We start from the raw sequence: 21,190 nt of genomic DNA, 5'->3' as shown, positions 1-21,190 counted from the left end.
CCTCTCCTTTGGTCTCACTCTGCCACTCTTCCTCTGACCCAGTCCTCCCCCCTGCCCATGCCTCTCTGTCAGTTAGGCTGAGAAACAACTGCAGCGCTTTTTCCTTCCCCATTTCCCCCACTAAGGTTGCAACTCAGTTTTAACTACAACCTCTCCCTGCTCCTTCGGACAACTTGTAGGTAGCTCTTCCTGAAAATTTGAAGAGTGTGACATTCTAGCTGCTGGAAAGAGCTGTTACAAATGGATTCTCTCTTATCAGATTCCAGTTGATGCAAAAGCCAAAGGCCAACACGTGAAACTTTTGTGTCTAATGAGCCAGATCCTTATCACTCCCTGCTCTACCTTGGGCAGGTGGGCGGGGCCACCCACCTGTCATTAATATGATGTCATATGTCTGCAGGTGATTGATTGGCAGATGGCTGTCCAACCCCTGCTTAAAAACCTCCAAGGAAGGAGAGTCCGCTACCTCCCAAGGGAGACTGTTCCACTGTCAAACAGCTCTTACTGTCATAAAATTTCCTCCTGATGTTTAGTCGGAATCATAGAACTAGAGAGTTGGAAGGACCCAAAATGTCATCTAGTCCAAACCCCGGCAATGCAGGAGTTTTCAATTTCACAGCACTTTCTCCGGTGGAGACAGGTCACACAAGGTCTAAATGGGAAGAAGCCACCAATTTGCAAACCATTTGCAGCCGGCCCTGACTCACATCTAACTCTATCACATCCCTATTGGGCAATCTGTTCTGACTAGCTGGTCAAAGTAACATTCCCCCTCCCCTTTCTCACTGAGCAAGATAAAAATGAATTGAATAATCTAGCAAATTACACTCTACAATCTTACATAATGATGATCCAGGAAGTCAATCCGATTGCAAGCACTCTGGGGGTGGGGAGGGAGAGAGCGAGTGCCTGGCTTGATCTGCTCAACTCATGAAGCAGCAATTTCACTGCAAGTGATGCAAGTTTTGTGTATTAACTACTTCGCTGTCCTAGATACCCAAAGATGGAATCAAATTCCAGCTCATTCATGGACCGACTGACTCAGTCAAGATAATGCTGTGCTGTTTCCACTCCCCGCCTTTAGAATAGCAGCAAAAGACACCTGACACAGACCTGGTTCACATTTTAAGGAGAATGCCCATTTTGACAATCAAATCTTACAGAAACTCTGTAGTTAATAATAACCAAAGGCAGCCTTGTGTGAATGAGCCTAATGCAAGCAGTCAAGTTTCTTGCAAGCCTGGCTCTGCCAGCTGGGTGCATCAGCTCACTGCCTGACGGGGGACGCCAGGACACGTGCCCCAGCTGATGACCTCAGGGTGCTCCAGTTAGCACGAGGAGCTGCATGCTGAAAGCAAAGGCCAGAGAGGCTCCCTTTCCCGCTGGCACATCATGGCTGCAGTTTGACTTTGCCCCAATTAGAACCTTCCGCTTAGACACACGTCTCAAGGGCAAGAAAAACATGCATCCAGCAAAGAAAGGGAAAGGAAATTAATTGGTCACTCTGCAAGAAGAGGGAAAGGAAGGAGATGATCCAGGAGCCAGGGCTGGTGGTGTGAAGATTTCCCCATCATCATCTGATGCAGAAGATCCCCAAGTGCCGTTTGTGCTGCGATGCCTTGTCAGAAGCTGGAGTCAGGAGTAGGTCAGCGGTGTCTGTGAAGTTGACTCTTCATTCAAAGAAACCAAAACAGTGCAGGCTTAGTGATCACAGCCACTCTTCCCAGTAGATATTGCCCTAATAAGGAAGCAGTGAGGGCTGAAGGTCTCCACCTTCCCACAGTTCTCTTAAGTTTCACCCCCCCCCAAGTCCTTCCCAAGCAATCTGAGGCTCCATCGGCTTGTCTGTTTTTGCTCCTCCCTCTTCATACCTCGTCTGGTTTTGGGAGAACAGGGAAGAGAAGAGCTGGTCACAACAGGAGGGGGAGACAGCCTGCATGATCTTTGCCTCCTGCCTCTGATTCTGGACTGCTCTCTGCCACAGCCTCTTCCTGCTCACTTCACCCAGTTGCCTCTTCAAATTTTGACAGCGCTTCTCCCTCTGACCACTCATCGTCATCCCACCACCAGTCTCCTGGCTCTGAGCCTTCTTCCCCAGGGGGTTCCTTTGGGGGTTCCTTGGCTGGTGCCTCCCACCAGTCCTCTGCATCCAGCTAGTCCATGACATGCATCAGCAAAAAGCCAGAGAAGGGGAGATGATGGGCTGGTGGAGAGGACCATTCAGCCTGGAGTTGCCAGCTGGAATCCCTGCCCAGGTCTTCTCCTTGCCCTGGTTGCACTGATAATGCGCAGGCAGCCTAAGAACATCAGAAGAGCTCTTCTGGATCAGGCCAATGGCCCATCTAGTCCAGCATCCTGTTCTCATTCTTCATGGCCGCTGCACACTAGGTTGACATCTTCATTGAGCTTTCCACATGACCTCATGGTCTCATTCCAGATCTGTCATGGCCAATTCAGACTTCATGAGCATATCTCATAGAATTGTAGAGTTGGGAGGGACCCTGAGGATTATATTTGTTGTCAGCCTGTTGTTCACACCATGGGGAAGGGCTGCAGTTTAGTGGCAGAGCATCTGCTTTGCCTGCAGAAGCTCCCAGGTTCATTCCCTGACATGGGCTGGGAGAGAACCCTGCCTGAAACCCTGGAGAAGCTGCAGCCAATCACTGCAGACAATGCTGAGCTAGATGGATCAATGGCTGGACTTAGTGCAAGTCCTATGTTCCGTGTGCAAGATCCAGTTGTTGTTTTTAATACTCTGCTTTTCCAAGGACGCCTTGTGGGGCACAAGAGGAGGGCAGCATCAAGGGAGACTTGCGTGTGTGAAGGAGCCACGGTAGCTCACAGAAGGTACCTTCATGTCACCTCACAACCCACTGAACACAATCCTTTCCAAGGACACCTACTCACATGTTCCAGTTATACCAGCCCAGATCGCACATGTATGAGCTCCTCACTTGAACATCAGCAGCTGAGTACGTGGACCACAGAAAACATTGGAGATGAAATTTTAGTGTCACACAGGAAGACACGGCTGAAATTTGAGAAACCAAAGCATCTCTGACCAGCCCCATGGATGTCTTATGACCGGCTGCACCTTTTTGCATGTACTGCTAAGCCCATCCTGGGCTTTGGGTTTACCGTATTTTGTTTTATCACCTGATTGTCCTGTTTGTCTCATGTTGAATCACATTTTGTTAGTTTTGGTGCAGTTTCTGTTCTACCCTCCTAGTTTTGTAACATCTGCAGATTCGATGAGAATTCTACCCCTTGGTCAGTGGATCATCTCACAATCCTCCACACAGAAGCCAGGTTCGAGACTGCAGCACCATAAGAACCTCACCACACAAAACATTTTACTCTTTAGGAAGTTTGAGGAAGCTGCCTTATACTGAGTCAGATCATTGGGTCCATCTAGCTCAGTACTGTCTACACTGACTGGCAGCAGCTGTCCAGGATTTCGGGCAGAAGTCTCTCTCAATCCTGCCTGGATTGCAGTGGGGATTGAGCCTGGGACCTTCTGCTTGCAAGGTTTTGGAGGCAGGATGGGATGGCTTAGTGAGACAATTATTTGTGTTTGCTTGAAGCATTTCTAGCCTGTCCTGGTTCTGCCACTGCTTGCATCCAAGGCAGCTTCAGAAATCATGTATACATTGTTTTAAATAGGCCATTTCCCTTCTCCTTCTCTGCCTCAACTGCAGCTGCTAATTTTTAGTTCTCAATTTTGCAAAACGACAACAACAACAACCTGGAAAAATCCCTTGACATTCTAGAGTGTTTACTATCTCTTGACATTCCAGAGTGATTAATTCAGTCCCCTCTGGTCTTCCAGTCCTCCCTGCCTTCTTCAAGAGCTCCCAGCAACATTCCTCTAGGTGCCTCCAATAGGATATTGTTTCCTTTGCCTATTTACATTTCTTCAGCACTGAGCCAAGAGAGCGGCTTGCTCTGCTCCTACTTTGTTCAAGCAAACAGCCCTTCCACTTTCCTCCAGGGATCAAAGGAAAATATAGCCACCGCCCTCCCCCCTGCAAAATGTTTTGCAAGCCATGGGGGGCGGGGGGGGGGAGTAGCAACTGGGGGATTCTTTAGCTGTGGTTCCGGCATTGCAGGGGGCTGGACTACATGACCCTTGGGGTACCTTCCAGCTCTACGATTCAGAGATTCAAGATGCAGCTGCAAAATGCATTTATAGGCAACCCTCCAATGAACCTGCTGGGGAAGTGATGCGGGATGCTGCTGGTGGTGACTTATGGACAGCGGGGGTGAGTGGGGGTCAGCGGGGCTTGAAAAGGAGTGGACAAATGCCTGCGGAAGATTACTAGCTCCAGAGTATCTGCCATGATAGCAAAGTGCAGCCTTTCCCAACCAGCTGCCCTCTGGATGTTTTGAACTGCAACTCCCATCAGCCGCAGCATCTCACAGCCCCGCTGACTGGGGCTAGTGGGAGATGTCAAATACCCAGAGGGCAACAGGCTGAGGAAGTCTGGCTAAGTGAAACCACCACAGCCAGGAGCAGTCTACCTCTGAGTACCAGTTGCTGGAGGGCAAACAGCAGGAGGGGCAGCAGTTGTTCCCTTCCCCTTTGCCTGGGCTTTCCAGCAGTGCCTGGCTGATCCTTGGAAGCAAAAGGCTGGATCTGGTAGACACACCTTGATGTGATTTTCTTGCAATGGCAACCAGAAACCATTCTGTCCTGCAGTTTCAACATGACAGCAAGTGGATTCGTATTGGCTAATCTGTAGGAGACGGGCTTATCCATGGCTGTGGGCAAGAATAGCAAAATGGAGGCGCCATCTCTCTCCCAAAGGAAACATTCAGCGTAATACATAATACTTTCCCACCGTATGTTGAACTTATTTTCTCCCTCCCTTAATTAACGGTAACCAAGAAACTACTTCCAGAAAGAGGTCCCTGGAGTAGAAGAACTAGTAATTAAGCCTGGAAAACATGAGATGGATATGATGAGAAGTTGGTGATTATTTATTTATTTATGTGTAGCCATTTCCATATGACTTAAAGCAATTTACAGCCATAACATACAAACAGCTGAAATAGCTTTAAAGAGAACAAGAAACAACTGAGGGGTTTGAAAACAATACAAAATGTGCACCAAAGGCTGAGAAGAGACATTTTCATTTAACTGGATAAAAACATCTTCCTTGGTTTCTGTAAAGTCCTGATAGTGTGTGCCTGGCATATCTCAACGGGGGATGCTGTTCCACAAAAGAGGGGCCATCACTTTGAAAGCCCTGCTCTGCATTCCTGTGGAGAAGGCAGAGATAGTTTGGGGACTTTAAGCAGAAATTCTTCTGCAGAAAACAGTGGCCTCTTAGGTATTATCTTTATTATTTATTATTTATTGAATTTATATACCACCCTATACCTGGAGGTCTCGGGTTTAGAAAGAATAACACAGTGAACATACTGATACATACATTTATATGTAGCCCATAAATGAAGAGATATAAAAAAAGAGAGTTCAAAAGGATATTGGTAGGAGAATCTACTTTTTCAGCCTGTATTAAGAAAGTGCCAAGAAGTTTGTTTGGCAAACTCAGCCTTGAGCCAAACTGAGCGAAAGCAGGCACTGAATCCTTCCAATTTAGGTATGCTTTTCCTCTGAGAATGTGACTTAATTTCTGAGCATGGCTAAAGCTAAAGCAAGGGAATGCTTCTATATAAGCCTGTGCAATTGATAGTCCTTGTGGACGCCCCAACAGCTGCTGTTATTCTGACCAAATAAAAAGCTGTCTTAAACATTGCAACTGGAGTGGGTAATTGAAGAAAATCCACAACAGCATTTTCTCAAGAGACGCCAGCGGAAGGACCTTAGCTCATTAGCTTTGCATGAAGCAGTAGTGTAGGGGGGGGCAGTGGCCCCAGGTGCAAAATTACGACAGCTCCTGCTGTCTTCCGAAGCTGTGGGGAGGCAAGCCACACCTGGGCTGGGCCTTTGCGCTTCGGGGCTGGGGTGGTGCCTCCTTCTCCTCAGACACCCACATGTACGAGGGCTCACCTGGTCTGCGAGGTGGCAAGGATGGAAGTGGAGGGGTCTGGGGAGTGCTGGGCGCAGTGGCTGAGGCTCAGGCCAGGGGGGAGATTGCGCCTGTGGAGGGGGAGGGCAGCAGCACCACCCCCTTGGAGGAGGAAGAGGAAGGCGGGAAAGCGCCCAAGGGAGGAAGCCCCCTCCCAGTGCACGTCTCCCCCCAGCTGCCCTGTCCACCAGGGGGCACAACACTTGTCCCACCCCGGGTGCTGCAACCCACGCTATGCCACTGGCATGCAGAAAGCCCCAGGTTCAATCGTAGGACTCAGAATGCCCTCTGCCCAAGACTCTGAGAAACGGCTGCCAGTCAGTGTATACAATACTGAACTAGTTGGTCCAATTGTCTGACAGACTATATAAATCAGCTTCCAGTAAGGAAGAGTCCAGCTAGGAGTGCCCAGTGTCACAAGAGCAGGACACTCCTCTGCGAACCTGCTTCCTTCTTCTCCAGACTCCAGTGTCCCCCCCCCCCCGGCCTAGTGGCCTTCTCCGTGCCCCAACTCCATCTCCCCCACCCCTGCTAGGACCCTCCCCAGGGTCACCCAGGTCCAACTCCCTGAGCTCCTCAGGATCTGACCACGCTCTTCATGACATCTCCTTGAGACCTGCGGCACTTGCCCATTTCTTTCTTTTCTTTAAAACTATATGAAGGGCGGACTTTGGTGACCTTCTGGGCAAAAAAAAGGGAAAGCTGATATTCAAAGAATGCCTGACCACCACCGCTGTGTCAAAGCTCTTGGATAATGTTTCCACTTAAATGGCCCAGAGGAGGCTGAGTAGGCCCTAATCTTTGCCCTTTACTTAATTCTTATCTAGAAGATAAGGCTCACCATTTTATGGCTGTATCCAGCACTTGACACAAACATAATTTCTTTGAAGGAGGAAACCCAAGGACAATCTTTGCTCTACCATAACCTCTGACAATGTGACCACCCACGTTCTATCTGTCGGGAAGAGCACCTGCTGTTCAAAACTGGCCACTATCCGACTGGAGTGGACCAAGAGAGGGGAGGTCCTTTCCTGTTAAATATTAGGCAAGGAAGCACCAATGGAAGACCTCCTTCTGTCTTCAAAGCCTTTTAAACACAGTGGTACCTCAGGTTACGAACTTAAACTGTTCCGGAGGTCCGTTCTTAACCCGAAACCGTTCTTAACCTGAGGTACCACTTTAGCTAATGGGGCCTCCCGCTGCTGCTGCGCAATTTCAGTTCTCATCCTGGGGCAAAGTTCTCAACCCGAGGTATTATTTCTGGGTTAGTGGAGTTTGTAACCCAAAGTGTTTGTAACCCGAGGTACCACTGCCTATCCCAGGTTGCATCTGTATCAGACTTGAGATTGTTTTTATAGGTTCTATTAATCATAGAATTGCAGAGTTGGAGAGTTCCCCAAAGGGTCATCGAGTCTAGCCCTCTGCAGTGCAAGAAACCAGGGAGGAAGCCAGGAATTGGGGCGGGGGCGGGGGCGGGGGCGGGGCAGGAAACCCCCCTGTCACCATCCTCTGCCTGGCTCTCTCTAGCAGATTCGGAATGAAATGTCTCAACAACAGTTGTTTTAAATTACTTTCTTTTGACCCCAATTGCTCAGAAAAATCTGTCAAAATCTTTCATAATTGGAAGACCAGGAAGTTAAATAAAAGAATAACACCAGGCAGTACCTTTCATGCAGTTAATGAGTATATTTTGCAAAATTACGAAGAATATGCCATTTCCCATCTTATTTTTAAAAAGTCTAAACTAAAGGGTTTTGCTGCAAACCTTTCCAGCATTTCCTTCTCAAATTCCTCCTCTTTTCCAGTGCAGTTTTTCTGTGCACACTCAGTAAGCAGAGCCCATTGAGATGCTCCCCTGTCATCATCCGCCTTAGCCACTGCTCTTCGGTACAAGCGTCGATGGCTGAGCAAGAGAGATGAGCAGAGCCTTTTTCGTGGCAGGGGAAAAGATTTTCACCTCTTTTACTAGGTCTGCTATGTTCCTTATGATCATTCCTAAGTGACATCTGTCCCTATTGGAATTCATGTTGCCATTAATCACTTTGGGATGTTTCGTGGAAAGCAATTCATAACTTTTAAAAATGTATTTATTCCATTTATATCGCACGTCTCCCCTGGGAGCTCAAGGTCTCCCCTCTTCATTTTGTCCTCACAACGACCCTGCGAGGTAGGTTCAGCTGAGAGACGGTGCCTGGCCCCATCCCGTGAGCTTCAAGGCTCTGTGGAGATAAGAGAAGTAAATAAAAAAGGGCTCCCTCCAACGTGGGGATAAAGCTGGGCTGCCCAGGTTTGGGCGAAGCAGCAGGCGCCCCACTTTCCCACTCCCCATGATTGTAACTGTGTGAACTGCACACCTGAGCTGAGCTAATATTTCTCTCTCTGCTGGGAAAATGTTCGCCTGCTGTTTTCTGGAGCTTGACCCTCTCTTAAAGGCGCAGGACAGGCTTCCTCCGAATCAGCTGGCAGGGCTGGCCAGGCGCAATTGCCCTGTCCACAGTCCAACGGTCTCAGAGCAGCTTTCTCGTCCTTATAGGCTTAGAAGCGACGAGGCTTTTGTGCGGGGGGGTGGGGGCACAAATCCCCCTGCAGGACCATGCGCAGCGCAGAAAGGACCCCGTCAGCATCCGCTGCGCACCCCCCCCACCCCCCACCCCCGGGGGAAGAGGCGCGTGCAGGTCGGCATGGCTGAGAGATGCGATGAGCTGAGAGAATCGGCGAGGCGCGTTTGCCCAGAGATGTCCTACTCCGGCTGAAACAAAGGCAGTTATATAAGCCCTTGCAACAGTTCAGCACACTCCTAGCATTGGGCAATGCGCTGCTGCCCCCTAAGGTGCGATCTGCTCAAAATGCAGATGCAGCAGCAGCAGCAGGCAGAAACCTGGCTAGGGCCACGATGTGGGGAGGCACCTGAGAACCACCCAGCAGGTGCCTCTTCTGCCGCTCTTTCTCAGGGAGAATCTCTGGGGGGCTTGCTTTCCCGGCCACTGAAACAGCATGCTGGGGCGCTCTCCCACTGTCCCTGGCAAAGGGCTTAGTGGGGGTGCAGCAGGCTGTCATTCAGCCAGCTAACCCTCCCAGCTGCCATCGCCTCCACAGAGGGACAGGTCAGACTTTGCCCACCTAGTGCCCCCCAGATGTTGGGCTACAACATCTGGGGCTGGCAGAAGTTGCAGCTGATGTTGAGGCAGTTCAGTGCATTCTAGCTCAGCTCACATCTATGGGTCGCAACAAAGGCTATATTGCGCCCCAGCAACAGAAGCAACAAGAGGGGGCAACGCCGGTGGGGGCAAAGCTAGAAGTCTCCTGGTCCTTTAACAGAGAAAGCCTCAGGTGTGGTTATTCCCAACACAGGTTTTCAGTGATTTGGAAGCCTTCATTAGGGCAAGCAGGCAATCACCTGAGATATACTGGACTGGGCTGAGGAAAAGAGGGAGCCAGGGGGCCTGCTGGTCTCTTCAAGTCTGTAAGTACAGGGTCCACTTCAGGGTTTCCTAATGCCTAGCAGTGGTGGTAAAGTACTTGTCGACTTCTCTTGAAGTATGTAATAATAATAATAGTATTTTATTATTTGTACCCTGCCCATCTGGCTGGGTTTCCCCAGCCACTCTGCAGGCTGAGACTCAGGGCCACCCCCTTTTTCAGCAGCAGAGAAAGGAGGTGTTATATTGTTTAGCCCTGGTAGTTAGGATTTAGAGAGAGACTGGCCCCATCTATGTGTTTATGTATTCTGTACCCTTTGCTAAGCTCTTGCAAGAATGTGCAATTGTAATGAAAATTGTTTAAAATGGAGCAACACCACAGGCCAGCCAAAGATTAAGATTGATAGAGAAGACCTTCCTGCAACTCTTGGAGGGGTGTGTGTGGTTTTTAAGAGTGCCTTCCCAGTAGGACTCCCTCTCCAGAGGGGTGGGGGGTACTTTTTCTTTACAGCTTCCATTGGCTGCTCAAACTGCACCTTTTGAAAACTGAAGAATTGTAGTTTGGTGTTCTCCCTGTAATGTGTAGTATGGAATTACTGTTTTTGGGGCTAGAGTGTGGAATTTTGTTTAACTGTTTTAACTGTATCGTATACCTGGGACTTTTCTGGGGTAGGGAAGGTATCGGTACAAGAAGAAACCAGCAGAGAGAAGCAGGCTGGATGTAAAAATCTGGGAAACTGAGAAAGTCTTTGGCACTGACGGGACACCCAAGTAGTAGTTTTTCCTCCTTCCTTCCTAATGGTGGAACTCATGGGCATCTAGTGATGCTGATGGTTGGAAGATGCAGGACAGATAAAAGGAAGTCTTCCTTCACTCAGTGCACGGTTAAACTATGGAACAGACACCCACAAGAGACAGTGATGGCCACCAATCTAGATGGCTTTAAAAGAAGATTAGTCAAATTCATGGAGGAGGGCTATTGATGGCTGACAGCCATGATGTCTATGCTGTGCTCCCACAGTTCCTGTTGTTGACAGAAATGCTTCTGAACACCAGTGGAAACCACAGGAGGGGAGGGAGGCCTTGCATTCAAATCCTGCCTGCTGGTTTCCCACAAGCATCTGGTGGGAAAGTCTTTATCAGGTGAAGCTGGGGGGCCACCACTGAGAAGCCTCATTCTGTGGTAGAAGTCGTGCAGGTGGGCAATCTAAGGGGAGACCCTCTTTGTACAGTAGATGGTGTTGCTTCACGTCTTTCAAACACCAGTGTGCCAATTCTGTGTGGCCCAAGCAGCACTATTGACACTTGTCATGCTGAATTTTTCGACTTTCAAATCCTCAGAATGAGGGGTGCTAAAAAGTTGGAACATAACTTGAGAACTCAAAAGATATTTTGATTAAATTAATATAATTTAGTTTTGCTTAGTAAATGAGTAAAATTACATAGAAATTATTTTAAATGATTGCAAATTACTTGCAGCCATATTCTATATTAATTTTATTTATTATTTAGTATTACCTGACATTTTCAGAATGTAAAATTTTAATTATAATTCTTTGGTTTTCTGAAAGCAGTTGATGTGCTTCTTCATCAAACATAGACTTATCAAGCTAAATGTTGCCCAATCACAAAAATTATAGCAGATTTGGATTCCTCACACCCCAAAACATAGTTTTAACACTATGCAGTTGTGCAGTTTGGACACCCTGCACAATGAGGTCTGTTGAAGATCTTCATATGTGGGAAAGTGGTCCAAAGCTTTAAAGGTCAAAATGTACACTTTGCATAGAGCCCAGAAATGAACTGGGATCTGATGCAGTTGGCATAGTGTTAGTGCCGTAGACTCACAATGCCCGGCCCCAACTTGACACCCTTGCAGGTGTCCTTTGGCCTAAAGTTCAGTTTCTGAACCATCTTAAAGAGCAGCCCCATGTACCCCACATTACAGCAGTCTAGCCAGAGTATGAGTGGCTGGTGCCAGGCTACCTCTGTCCAGGAGTCACAGCTGGCAGTAAAAGGAATTGGTTGCACATGGGCAATCTGTGCTGCCAGTAACATAGGTCAGTGGTTCCCAAAGTGGATGGTGTCGCCCCCTGGGGAGGATTACCGGGGGGGGGTGATGCTAAGAGGCAAGGGGGCGGCGTGGGGGTGCTGGAGGTGTAAATGACTACCAGATTTTGGAAAGCTGGTATTGTTGGGTCAAGTTCATCACTTTTCTTGAATTAATTAAACTAAACAGTTTTAATTGGATTTTGAATAAATGTGCAATTAATTGTTACTCCTTTGAATGTTACTATGCTAATATCTTCCTTAGTGGGTCAGGAAAACCACTGTTCTTAATAATGCTTTTTATAGAGTGTGGTGCACTGGGGGTGAGTCTATGGAACCAAGGGGGCAGGGGCCCCCAGAGGTTTGAGAACTCCTGACATAAATGGTCCCAGGATGGGGACACACACCAGATTCCAAACATGGGAGTGCAGCACTGCCGATGAAACCTCAACGGGCAGTTTCCTCCCTATATGTTTGGAAGGGATTAGTTAGTGCCCTGTGTGAGCTGAATATATCAGTAAGTTTTCAACCAGTGTGCTGTGGCACCGTGGGGTGCCTTGAATGATGGCCAGGGGTGCTGCAGGCAACACTGGTTTCTGTCCCTCTTTCATTCCCTCGCTCCTCTGATTCCCTCCCGCATCTCTGCCTCCCAAAGGCTTGCAAAACTGTTTGTTGCAGCAGCCCTGGCTACAAACTCCCCAGGCGAATGCTGCCTCTGGGGCTGGCCAGGGGGTGCTTCCCAGGCCCCTGTGGGGCAGTGTGAGGAGGCACCTCTCTTTTGGATGGGGGTGGGAGTGGGGCGTGGGGAGCTGCTAAGAGGCCAGGGGGCGGCAGCAGCAGCGACTGCCTCTCTCAAGGAGAGGAGGCGGAGGGAACACTCCACAAGGGAAGGTGTTCGAAAAAGGGTGAGATGCTGCCAGCTCGGCAGGCATGGGGTGACATAACTGGGCTCCTGAGCCCCACAGGGGAGCTGCAGAAAGAAGGTAGTTGGTTAAGGGAGCCGTGGACCCAAAACCTTGAAAACCTCTGCACTGTATAAATACTGGAGGGTTGAGCAGCAGTCTGCTAGTGACACCTTCTGGAGCTTGCCATTCACTGCAGAAACAGGGCCACTGAAAGGACCCTGCAGCCAAATCAGAGCTCTTCCAGACTTCCTTTGGTGCCACCTTTCTAGGCGCAGGTCCAGCCTTTAAAACTCCACGTTTGAGCATTCGGGGGGGGGTTGTCCCTGCACTTTGCCCACTTAAACCTGTGTTTTGCTGCTGAATCAGAGCAAAGAGCAATCAGGTTTTCCGTGGGCTGCCGTTAACTCAAATTAGGCGGTGAAATTCAGATTTTCCTGTGGAAAGCGCTGCCGCAACAACAGCAAAACTGCTTGGACATGAGGCTTTAAAGCCTGGACAGCACAGCGCAAAAGGAAGTCTGGATGAGGCCCCAGACTCTTATCCTGGAAGACACCAGGAGATCCATCTGGTCAGACCAGCCTCTGGCGCTGGTCAGACTCAGGGGTCAGCAATGAGGTGCATTTTAAATAAAAGGACACGTTCTACTCATGTAAAAACACGCTGATTCCCGGACCGTCCACTGGCAGGATTTAGAAGGCGATTGGGCCGGATCCGGCCCCTGGGCCTTAGTTTGCCTACCCATGGACTAGCTGAATACCTCTCCTAACACTCATCATCCCTGAAGCCTAATTGCAATGGGCCAAGATCGGCTTTCCTGTGCCTGCTGCAACCCTCACCAACCACAGTCAGCACAATGGGGGGGGGAGAGAGAGAGAAGAACCCCCCCCCCCACTGCCGCCCAGCCTTTTCCCCTCCATTCTGAATGTTCATAGGCTTTCTTCTTCCTCTTCTGTCTGTCTTCTTCAGAGCAGAAAAAAAATACGCAGCAGAGGTGTGGGTGTGGGACACCTACACATGTAAACATGGATGATTTATCTTTATAACTCTGCACTTGTTGGTTTGAGCTGGTTTGGATTTAAACACTTGTTGAACTCATTAGCAAAAACAGAGCTAAGGTTTTGTGTTTTTTTAATAGCTTTAGTTGAGCTAAGTTCATTTTAATTAACTGAGAGAAGAGATAAGGCCAATCATTTCGTGCAGCTAACAAATACATTGGTTAGATGCCTCAATGATGAAATTAAAAATGTTGGAGTGAATAAAGCAGCCTTATCTGACAAGTTGACAATAAGGGAAAGCTGCATTTAAGAATTTATAATGTGTGCTATATTGCTTAGAGTGTAGGACTAGGGCCTGGGAGACCAAGATTCAAATCCTCGGTAAGGCATGGTGCAGCTCCCTGGGTGACTTTGGGCCAGTCACTGCCTCTAGGCCCAACCGACCTCACAGGGTTGTGGTGAGGATTAAAGGAGGAGGGGGTGAAACATGTATATGCCACCTTGAGCTCCTTGGAGAAAAACATGGAATATAAATGCAATAAATGAATATATATAAGCAATATAGCTGGTCGCTAGGGATGGAAGGGTCAAGTTTGGTTCTGTCAGAGTCTCTTTTTTCCAATCTTAAATTTGGTTCTCCACATTTCTGCAATTTCAGAGTTATCCCCCCCACCACCACCGAAAAATAGCCCCCTGAAACTTCATCAGCATTTCAGTGCAAATTTGTCCTAATCAGCACATGTTTGTATGCAGCTTTGCATACAAACTAATGCACATATTTTTAAAAAACAATTCCTCCTAATATATTCACATTTGGTTTGTTCTGACAAATATATTTGTATGCAGACTTCCCCCTAATTTGTGTGTTTTCATAAATGTTTTTTGGCTGGAGAACTGCATTGCAAAATGTGGAAAAGTGCAAATTCCAAAAGTTAGCTGTGTTTTGGTCCTCTTTTTTAAAAGTGTGGATTTAAACATTAAGTGCTGCAACTTTCTCCTCCCTGGTCCCCCCTCCCTGAAATGTGGCAAGGTGGGTTTTACCTGCAGCTGGTGACTCTCTTGCCACGACCAGGCCGCTCCTGATGCTCATCAGCTCTGCTTTGTCATATCCAGGGAGTGAGGATGGCGATGCAAGAAACCCAGCAGCTGCCTCAGCTTGCCCCGGCACCTTCCGCTGTGATCCTGGGTGAGATGATGAATGAACACTTTGGCCCCATGCCTGTCAAGGCCCCCATCACCCGAATGAAGAAGAAGTCCTCTGGTGTCTACCTTCCCACGGTGAACCAGGATCAGGTCCTGGGAAGGAGGCAAGCAGCGAACGCTAAAGAGAGAGAGAGGGTAAGCAGACACAGAGTCTGAGGTTTGAGAGTGAGCCCTGTTGAACACACAATAGAATTTAATTCCAAGGAGATGTCCACTGTATGAAGCCACAAGAGTTTCTGACCTCCTAGTTACAGAATAATAGGATAGTAGAGTTGTGCCATCTAGTCCAGGCTCCTGCAATGCAAGAATCCTGCCCAAAGCTGTCCCCAGGTGGGCTCAAACCACCAACCTTCTGGTTAACCCATTGTACCACCGGCAGGAATCTCAACTAAAGCATCCATGACAGGTGGCCATCCAACCTCTGCTTAAAAACCACCAATGAAGGAGAGTCCACTGACCTTCCAAGGAGGTCCATTCCACTGTCAAAGAGCCTCTTTCCCTCAGAAAATTCTTCCTAACGTTTTGCCGGAATCTCCTTCCTTGCCATTTGAATCCATTGGTTCAGTCCTACTCTCTGGAGGAAGAAACAAGCTTGCCCCTCAGATATTTGAAGGTGGCTCTCATAAATGAAAACATCTGCCAGTTTTACAGGGGCTGGATGAACTGGTGGAAGGAGGAGCCTGGGGAAGTGGGGTTGACTCTGAAGGGAAACACCTGCCAGCTGACAGCCTTCCCCATTCTGGCCTTCCAGACGTCTTGGACTACAGCTTCTATCAGCACCAGCCAGCCTGGTCATACGAAGCTGCGGCTGATGGAAACATGTCAGTTCTGGCTGGGGCTTATGGGAGTTGTATTCCCAGACACCAGGAAAGCAGCCAGTTGGGAAAAGGCTGTCCAGAACATTATGCTAAGAAAATCCTGGTCATGACAAGCATAAGGAAATCTGCTAATGATTGCAAAATACTTCCTGCTCTCTGGTCTTTTCTTTAGTTTTGTTCAAGCAATTGGTGGGGTAACAATGAGAAACACACTTTAGCCTCTGAGGTGGTCAAAGGCTGAGTCAGAGTTTGATGTGAATGTGCTGGTACAAGCAAATGCCAATTTCAGGAATTACTGGATCCTGGGGGCAGATTTTCAATATTTACTCCAAGTACATGGCAAAAGCCATTCTTCAGTGTTAAATTGTGGAAATGATGATGACATTGGGCTCAAAATGCCAGAAAATTGGGGAAGTGCCCAAATTTTCTGACTTTTCCCACTAGCCTCCCCAAAGATTAAGAACTACCGGTAAATGTCAACATTTGCCATACCCCAGATAGATGGTCATGGAAGCCTTGCAAGCTGTATGGAGTGGTCATTGCATTTTGCAAGTTGATTCCTTGGGGCTTGGTAGAGAAAGAGATGTTCTTTTTCTGTACCCAGATGGCCATTCCTCAGTTGCCACCAGCCAACGCTTCGTGGAATATTTTGTCTTCTGGGGGAAGCACTGTTTCCTTCTGCCAATTCCTCCAGGAAAGCTGTCAGGACACAGCAATAAAAAAGCTTTTATGCTGTTAGAGAGCATTCTTATCAGGAAATCAGCCATTGCTAACTGTTTACTCTAGATAGCTTGGGTAAACCTTGAGGAGGTTAGTTCGGCAACCTGGTTGCATCAGACTTTGGCAGAAGGCAAATGGCAATAGTTAGTTGAAGGGAGGCTGGAAGAGGCTCATAATGTCATACTCATTCCACTTCTGTCTCTGGCAGGTATTTGTGTTGTGTCAAAAATTAAAGACAAAAACAAGGCAAAATCTATTTGATTAAAGACAAAAACGTGCAAAGAGTTGTTTTAAACTGTGTTTTAATTGTTGTAACTGTTCTGGGGCCTTAGAGTGAATAGCAGGTAATTAGGATAATAGAATTGTAGAGTTGGAGGGGATTCCAAGGGTCATCTATTCCAACCCCCTGCAATGCAGGAATCACAGCTAAATAATCCTAGACAGGTGGCCATCCGACCTCTATTTAAAAACATCAAATGGAGGCACCACCTTCCACTCTCGAACAGCTCTTACCATCAGAAAGTTATTCCTAATAATAACCATAGTAATGTGAAGTGAGACCTCTCCCAAACCACTTTCCTCTCCCTTAAAAACTCTGCTGTCTTAAGTGTTGTTTGACATCCCCAAAGCTGCAGCAATTACAGCAACAGCAACAGGATTATTAAGCATATGGCAAAACTGGAGTTTGAATCTCTGTCCCTCTGCCCTCAGGCCAAATCTTGAAAGTAAACAGGGGTGTCTATTGTGGGCCTCCAGATGCTTTTGAGGCTCCATCTCTCATCACCCCTGACGGTTGGCCAAGTTGGGCTGGTGCTGATGGAAGTCAGCCCAGCATCTGGAGAGCCACAGGTTAGCCACCCCAGTATCATCTCCAATTAGCAGGCAGCCAAAGTGAAGAAAATGAGTCATAATTTGGTTTCATGAACAGGTTAGTAAAAATGCACATCTGGAAGGACAGGTGATGGGAGGGAGGGGGAGCCCTTCCCAACTGCTCATCACAGGATGAGTGCAAAGGAAGGAAAAGTTTCTCCGGCTTGAAGGGCTCAGGAGACACTAATCTCTCGGCTTTAATTGCTTGCTTTTAAAAAACAACAACCCCACACACAGATAAAGAACTTGAACAGTTGCTTTTCCAAGCTCAAAGCTATCGTGCCACTGATTCCGAAGGACCGGAAGCCCAGCAAAGTTGATATGCTTAAAGCCACTGCTGAATACATTCGCCTGTTGCGCTCAGTTTTGGAAGAAACTGGAGGGTGTGAGGTAGGAGCAAAACAAACTTTGCAACCCCCCCACCCTTCCCGAACTTCCTGTGATCCTCATTTGAGGCCCTTCTTCAAGGGTCTGGAGGGTGGCAACACGAGAACAAGCCTTTTCTGCGGTGACTCCCCATTTGCGGAATGCTCTCCCCAGGGAGACTCACCCGGCACCATCATTTTATATCTTTAGGCGCCAAGCGAAAACTTTTCTCTGTAACCCAGGCCTTTGGCCTTTAACGATCTGTGGCCTTTTAGAAATGGGTGAGGTGTTTTAAAAACGTTTCTTTCCCCCCTTGGTTTTAATGTATCTGTGTGGGGTGGGTAGGTTTCCTTGGGCCAGGTAAAGCAACAAAGAACCTTGCCACACGGTGCGGTCTGCTGAAGAACCTCCTGAGTTGCAAAACCCTGTGCTGTGCGGGTTCCAGGGCATCCCCTGGAATGCACCTGTGGAGCTTGGGCCCTGCTCACTGGGACACCTGTGGCACTTGAACTGCAGCTGCTTCCAAGCAGGTTACTGCAACACTGTCCTTCCCTGGAAAGCTACAAGCAGAATTGCAACTGACTTCCCCCAATGTGGGGTGATTGATTTGGGCTGGTGGAGGGTATACATCACACTACCTTTTGCCTAAATAAGTGGGTAGGGAAGGTATCTTCCCCACCCCACCCCCATCATTAATTTTTCCTTGAAATAAATAATTGAATTTGCACTAAAGCACTTATGAGGCAATAGCAAACTTTAGCCATAACTGGAATTGTACAGCGAATACATTACATTCACTGTGTTTATTATTCATCTATTTAATACTTTAATATCCCACCTGAGTTCAAAGTGACAGAGATGGTTCTCCCCCTCCTCATTTAATCCCTACAAAAAGCCAGTTAATGCTCTGCCCATGAAATCATGTCGGCTCTTTCCCAAGCACCCCTTCCTTTGCAATTTTTCGTATGTATGTAGTCATCCAAGCTGTCTCACTACTGATCTGTTTTCCTTTCTGCTTCCACAAGCTGAAAGATCCAGCTGCTCACGGTCCTTCTGGGCCCTCTTCAGTGCCAGCACCACTAGAAAAGTGCTCGCCAGCCAGTCCCAGGCCCCAGAGACCCAACAACTGCATCAAGATGGAAAATGGGATGGAAGTGGTGTGGGCAAGCCCAGTGGTGCAGAGCCCCATGTGGGCCTGGGAGGAAACACTTATTCCTACCTATGTGGGGATTTTGGAACTTCACACAACCGGATAGCAGGTTAGGTTTTCTCCAGGGCTTGGTTTTACCTTTTACCTTTTCAGTGGTTCCCAAAGTTCGTTATGCCGCCCTCTGTGGGGCTGTGGGATTCAGGGGGGGGGGCACTAAGAGGCAAGGGGGCAGCAGGGGGCGCTGGAGATGTAAATAACTTTGAAAGGCTAGTACTGCTGGATCAAATGCACAAATTTTGTGGAACTGGCTAAGCTAAACGGTTTTAATTGGATTTTGAATAAATGTGCAATTAATTGTTACTGTTTCGACTTTTATTGTGTTCAGCACCTGCTAAAAACATTCTTGTTTAGGCAAGATGCTACCCAGATGCTTATAAATGCCAATGTGAATTTTAATCTGTTTTTGTATTTTAAATTTTTGTATGCTTTAAAGTATTGTAAATGTTTCTTGGTTTTATCATTTTTTTCGTTTTTGTAAACTGCTTTGAGGTTGTTTGTTTGTTTGTTTGTTTTTACAAGCAAGTGGTGTATAAGTTTCATGAAATAAAACAAACAAATAAATAAGATAAATAGTAGCTCATGCACTTACCCGGGTAATACTATGCCCCCCCCCCCCAGAGGCAGTAGTGCCCAATTTGGAAACAACTGGTTTAAGATTATACCTTTACCTCCTGTTTTCATTTCATTCCAGTTTAATCCTTATCCTATTCTGCATGCTGCCTTCAAGATGCAGGATGGAAAATCAAGAGCGCAGGACTGGAATCAATCAGCAAAGACGCAGCTGCACTTCCACACCTGCGGACAATTTGTCTTTCAGAGCCTCCTTTGGTGCAGAGGGAGGAACAGCTCTTCAAGACGCAGCACTTACAGAAAGGAACCCAAACCAGGGGTTCTTGTTTGATGAGTTTTCATTTGTTCTGTTTAAAATTAAATTAAATCTGCCACAATTATGACTCATGCTTTGCATCTTTGCAGTCTAGTCTTTGGACCAAAATTCGTTGTGGGGAGCAAAGAGCTTCACAGGGTAACTGAAAGCTTCCCCTAAATATGGGAGGGTGTTCTTGGGAAGGTTCAGTGCAAGAGAGAAGCCAAAGCAGGGGGTTTTGTTTGTTTTTTGCTCCATGGACCTGATCCTTATTAGGGCAAGCCTGGTGAGCTATTTGACAGCGGAACACACTACCTCAGAAGGCAGTGGAGGTTTCTGAACCTCACTGGAAGTTTTTAAGCAGATGTTGGATGACTGTTGTCTTCAGCTGAGATTCCCCCATTGCAGGAGGTTCAACTAGATGACCCTTTGGGTCCCTTCCAATTGGGTCTACAATTCTATGATTCTGAGGTATGTACGTATGGCAATTTAAAGTGGATCCAATGAACCCCAGCCAGAGGGGTGTGTGTGTGTGTGTGTTTGCATCATCCTCATCTAAATGGCAGCCCATACTTTCTTCCCCATTTAGTTTACCTTTTCCTCGTTCTGCAGATGATGTGATAAGGGGAAATCGTGTTCCTTGGGCAAGCAGATTGGGTGGCCAGGTTTGGGGGGGGGGCTTTATGTGTGTTGGGAAGTTTTGCTGTGCGCCGTCTAGCTCCATGCCCTTCTCTTCTATTTTTGCATCACCTGAGCACAACCAAACCATTTTGTTTCCATCAGCCCCCAAAAGAAAGGATGCACCATGCTTACTCCTGGCATGTGCAGAGAAAGGCACATTTGCTGTAATTTATTTTCACTCTTAAAGCAGTAGTTTTGTACAGAACTGCTCTTCTGCAAAACTGCAGTGGTCAAAAAGAAAAATGGCCTTTGCAGGAAAGGTGGGGAAAGAAAAACAGTCTCCATGTTTTGTGTCCCTGGGTTGTGTATGATTAGAATCATGGAATTGTAGAGTTGGAAGAGACCCAGAGGGCCATTTGTCCAACCCCTTATGAGTGTGTGTGAAACGTACTGCTTATGCCCATCTCCGCAGCAGCTGTTTGCGCCAACATGGCAGCAGTGCTGCTTCTGCAGGAGCTCTCAATGTCAGCAGCTGTGGTCAGCGAGGCACTTGGTGCATGGGGCAGGGAGAGAAGCAGCAGCCGTGGCCTCCACCAGCGGCTTTGGACCCAGGTCACTGAACACTTCCACATGGCGGCTGGCACAGGACCAAGCTCACGACACCCAACTCATCACAGTTGATGAAAAATTAGACTTTTCACCTTTAACAGGTGTTATGTACTGAGTTGAATAGGATCCAAACTGCAGCAGTCTTACTGGTCCTAGAACAATAGGATCCAAAAGGCAGCAGTCTGATTGGTCCTAGAACAATAGAATCCAAAAGGCAGCAGTCTGATTGGTCCTAGAACAATGCAGCACTATGATTGGTTGGCAGGAACCACCCAGTCATGCTCCTGATAGAAGTGAATCCACAACCTGATTGGCTTACAGTAGAATTCCGGAATTAGCCAATCATGTGCAGCCCATTGTGTAAATAATGTATATAAAGCAGATACTTTGAGGGGACATTCATTCATTCCTCCTCACCACTATGAGCTGAATAAAGAGCATGAAATCACTTTGCGACTCGGAGTATATTTCACTGGCGACGAAGGTGGGATCCCGCTGAGCTGAC

General features: G+C 47.7%; 1 protein-coding gene across 1 annotated transcript; it reads left to right on the top strand.

Moving 5' to 3' along the window:
* The first annotated feature begins 8,691 nt into the window (after positions 1–8,691).
* On the top strand, positions 8,692–19,356 carry FIGLA (folliculogenesis specific bHLH transcription factor). Its single transcript, XM_083514497.1, has 4 exons — positions 8,692–8,710; positions 14,517–14,741; positions 18,406–18,639; positions 19,282–19,356. The coding sequence occupies exons 2-3, from the start codon at positions 14,526–14,528 to the stop codon at positions 18,634–18,636; spliced, it is 447 nt and encodes a 148-aa protein (XP_083370623.1). The 5' UTR covers positions 8,692–8,710; positions 14,517–14,525; the 3' UTR covers positions 18,637–18,639; positions 19,282–19,356.
* The last annotated feature ends 1,834 nt before the right edge of the window (positions 19,357–21,190 follow it).

The sequence above is a fragment of the Podarcis liolepis genome (genome assembly GCF_965112155.1).
Source record: "Podarcis liolepis genome assembly, chromosome: 7".
Lineage (NCBI taxonomy): Eukaryota > Metazoa > Chordata > Lepidosauria > Squamata > Lacertidae > Podarcis > Podarcis liolepis.
This window is presented reverse-complemented; position numbering and strand designations above follow the sequence as displayed.

Excerpts from the sequence above, each read along its gene's own strand:
- FIGLA (XM_083514497.1), top strand. The coding sequence starts at position 14,526 with ATGGCGATGCAAGAAACCCAGCAGCTGCCTCAGCTTGCCCCGGCACCT. Across the intron at positions 14,742-18,405 it reads ACGCTAAAGAGAGAGAGAGG|CTGAAAGATCCAGCTGCTCA; the intron begins GTAAGCAGACAC and ends TGCTTCCACAAG.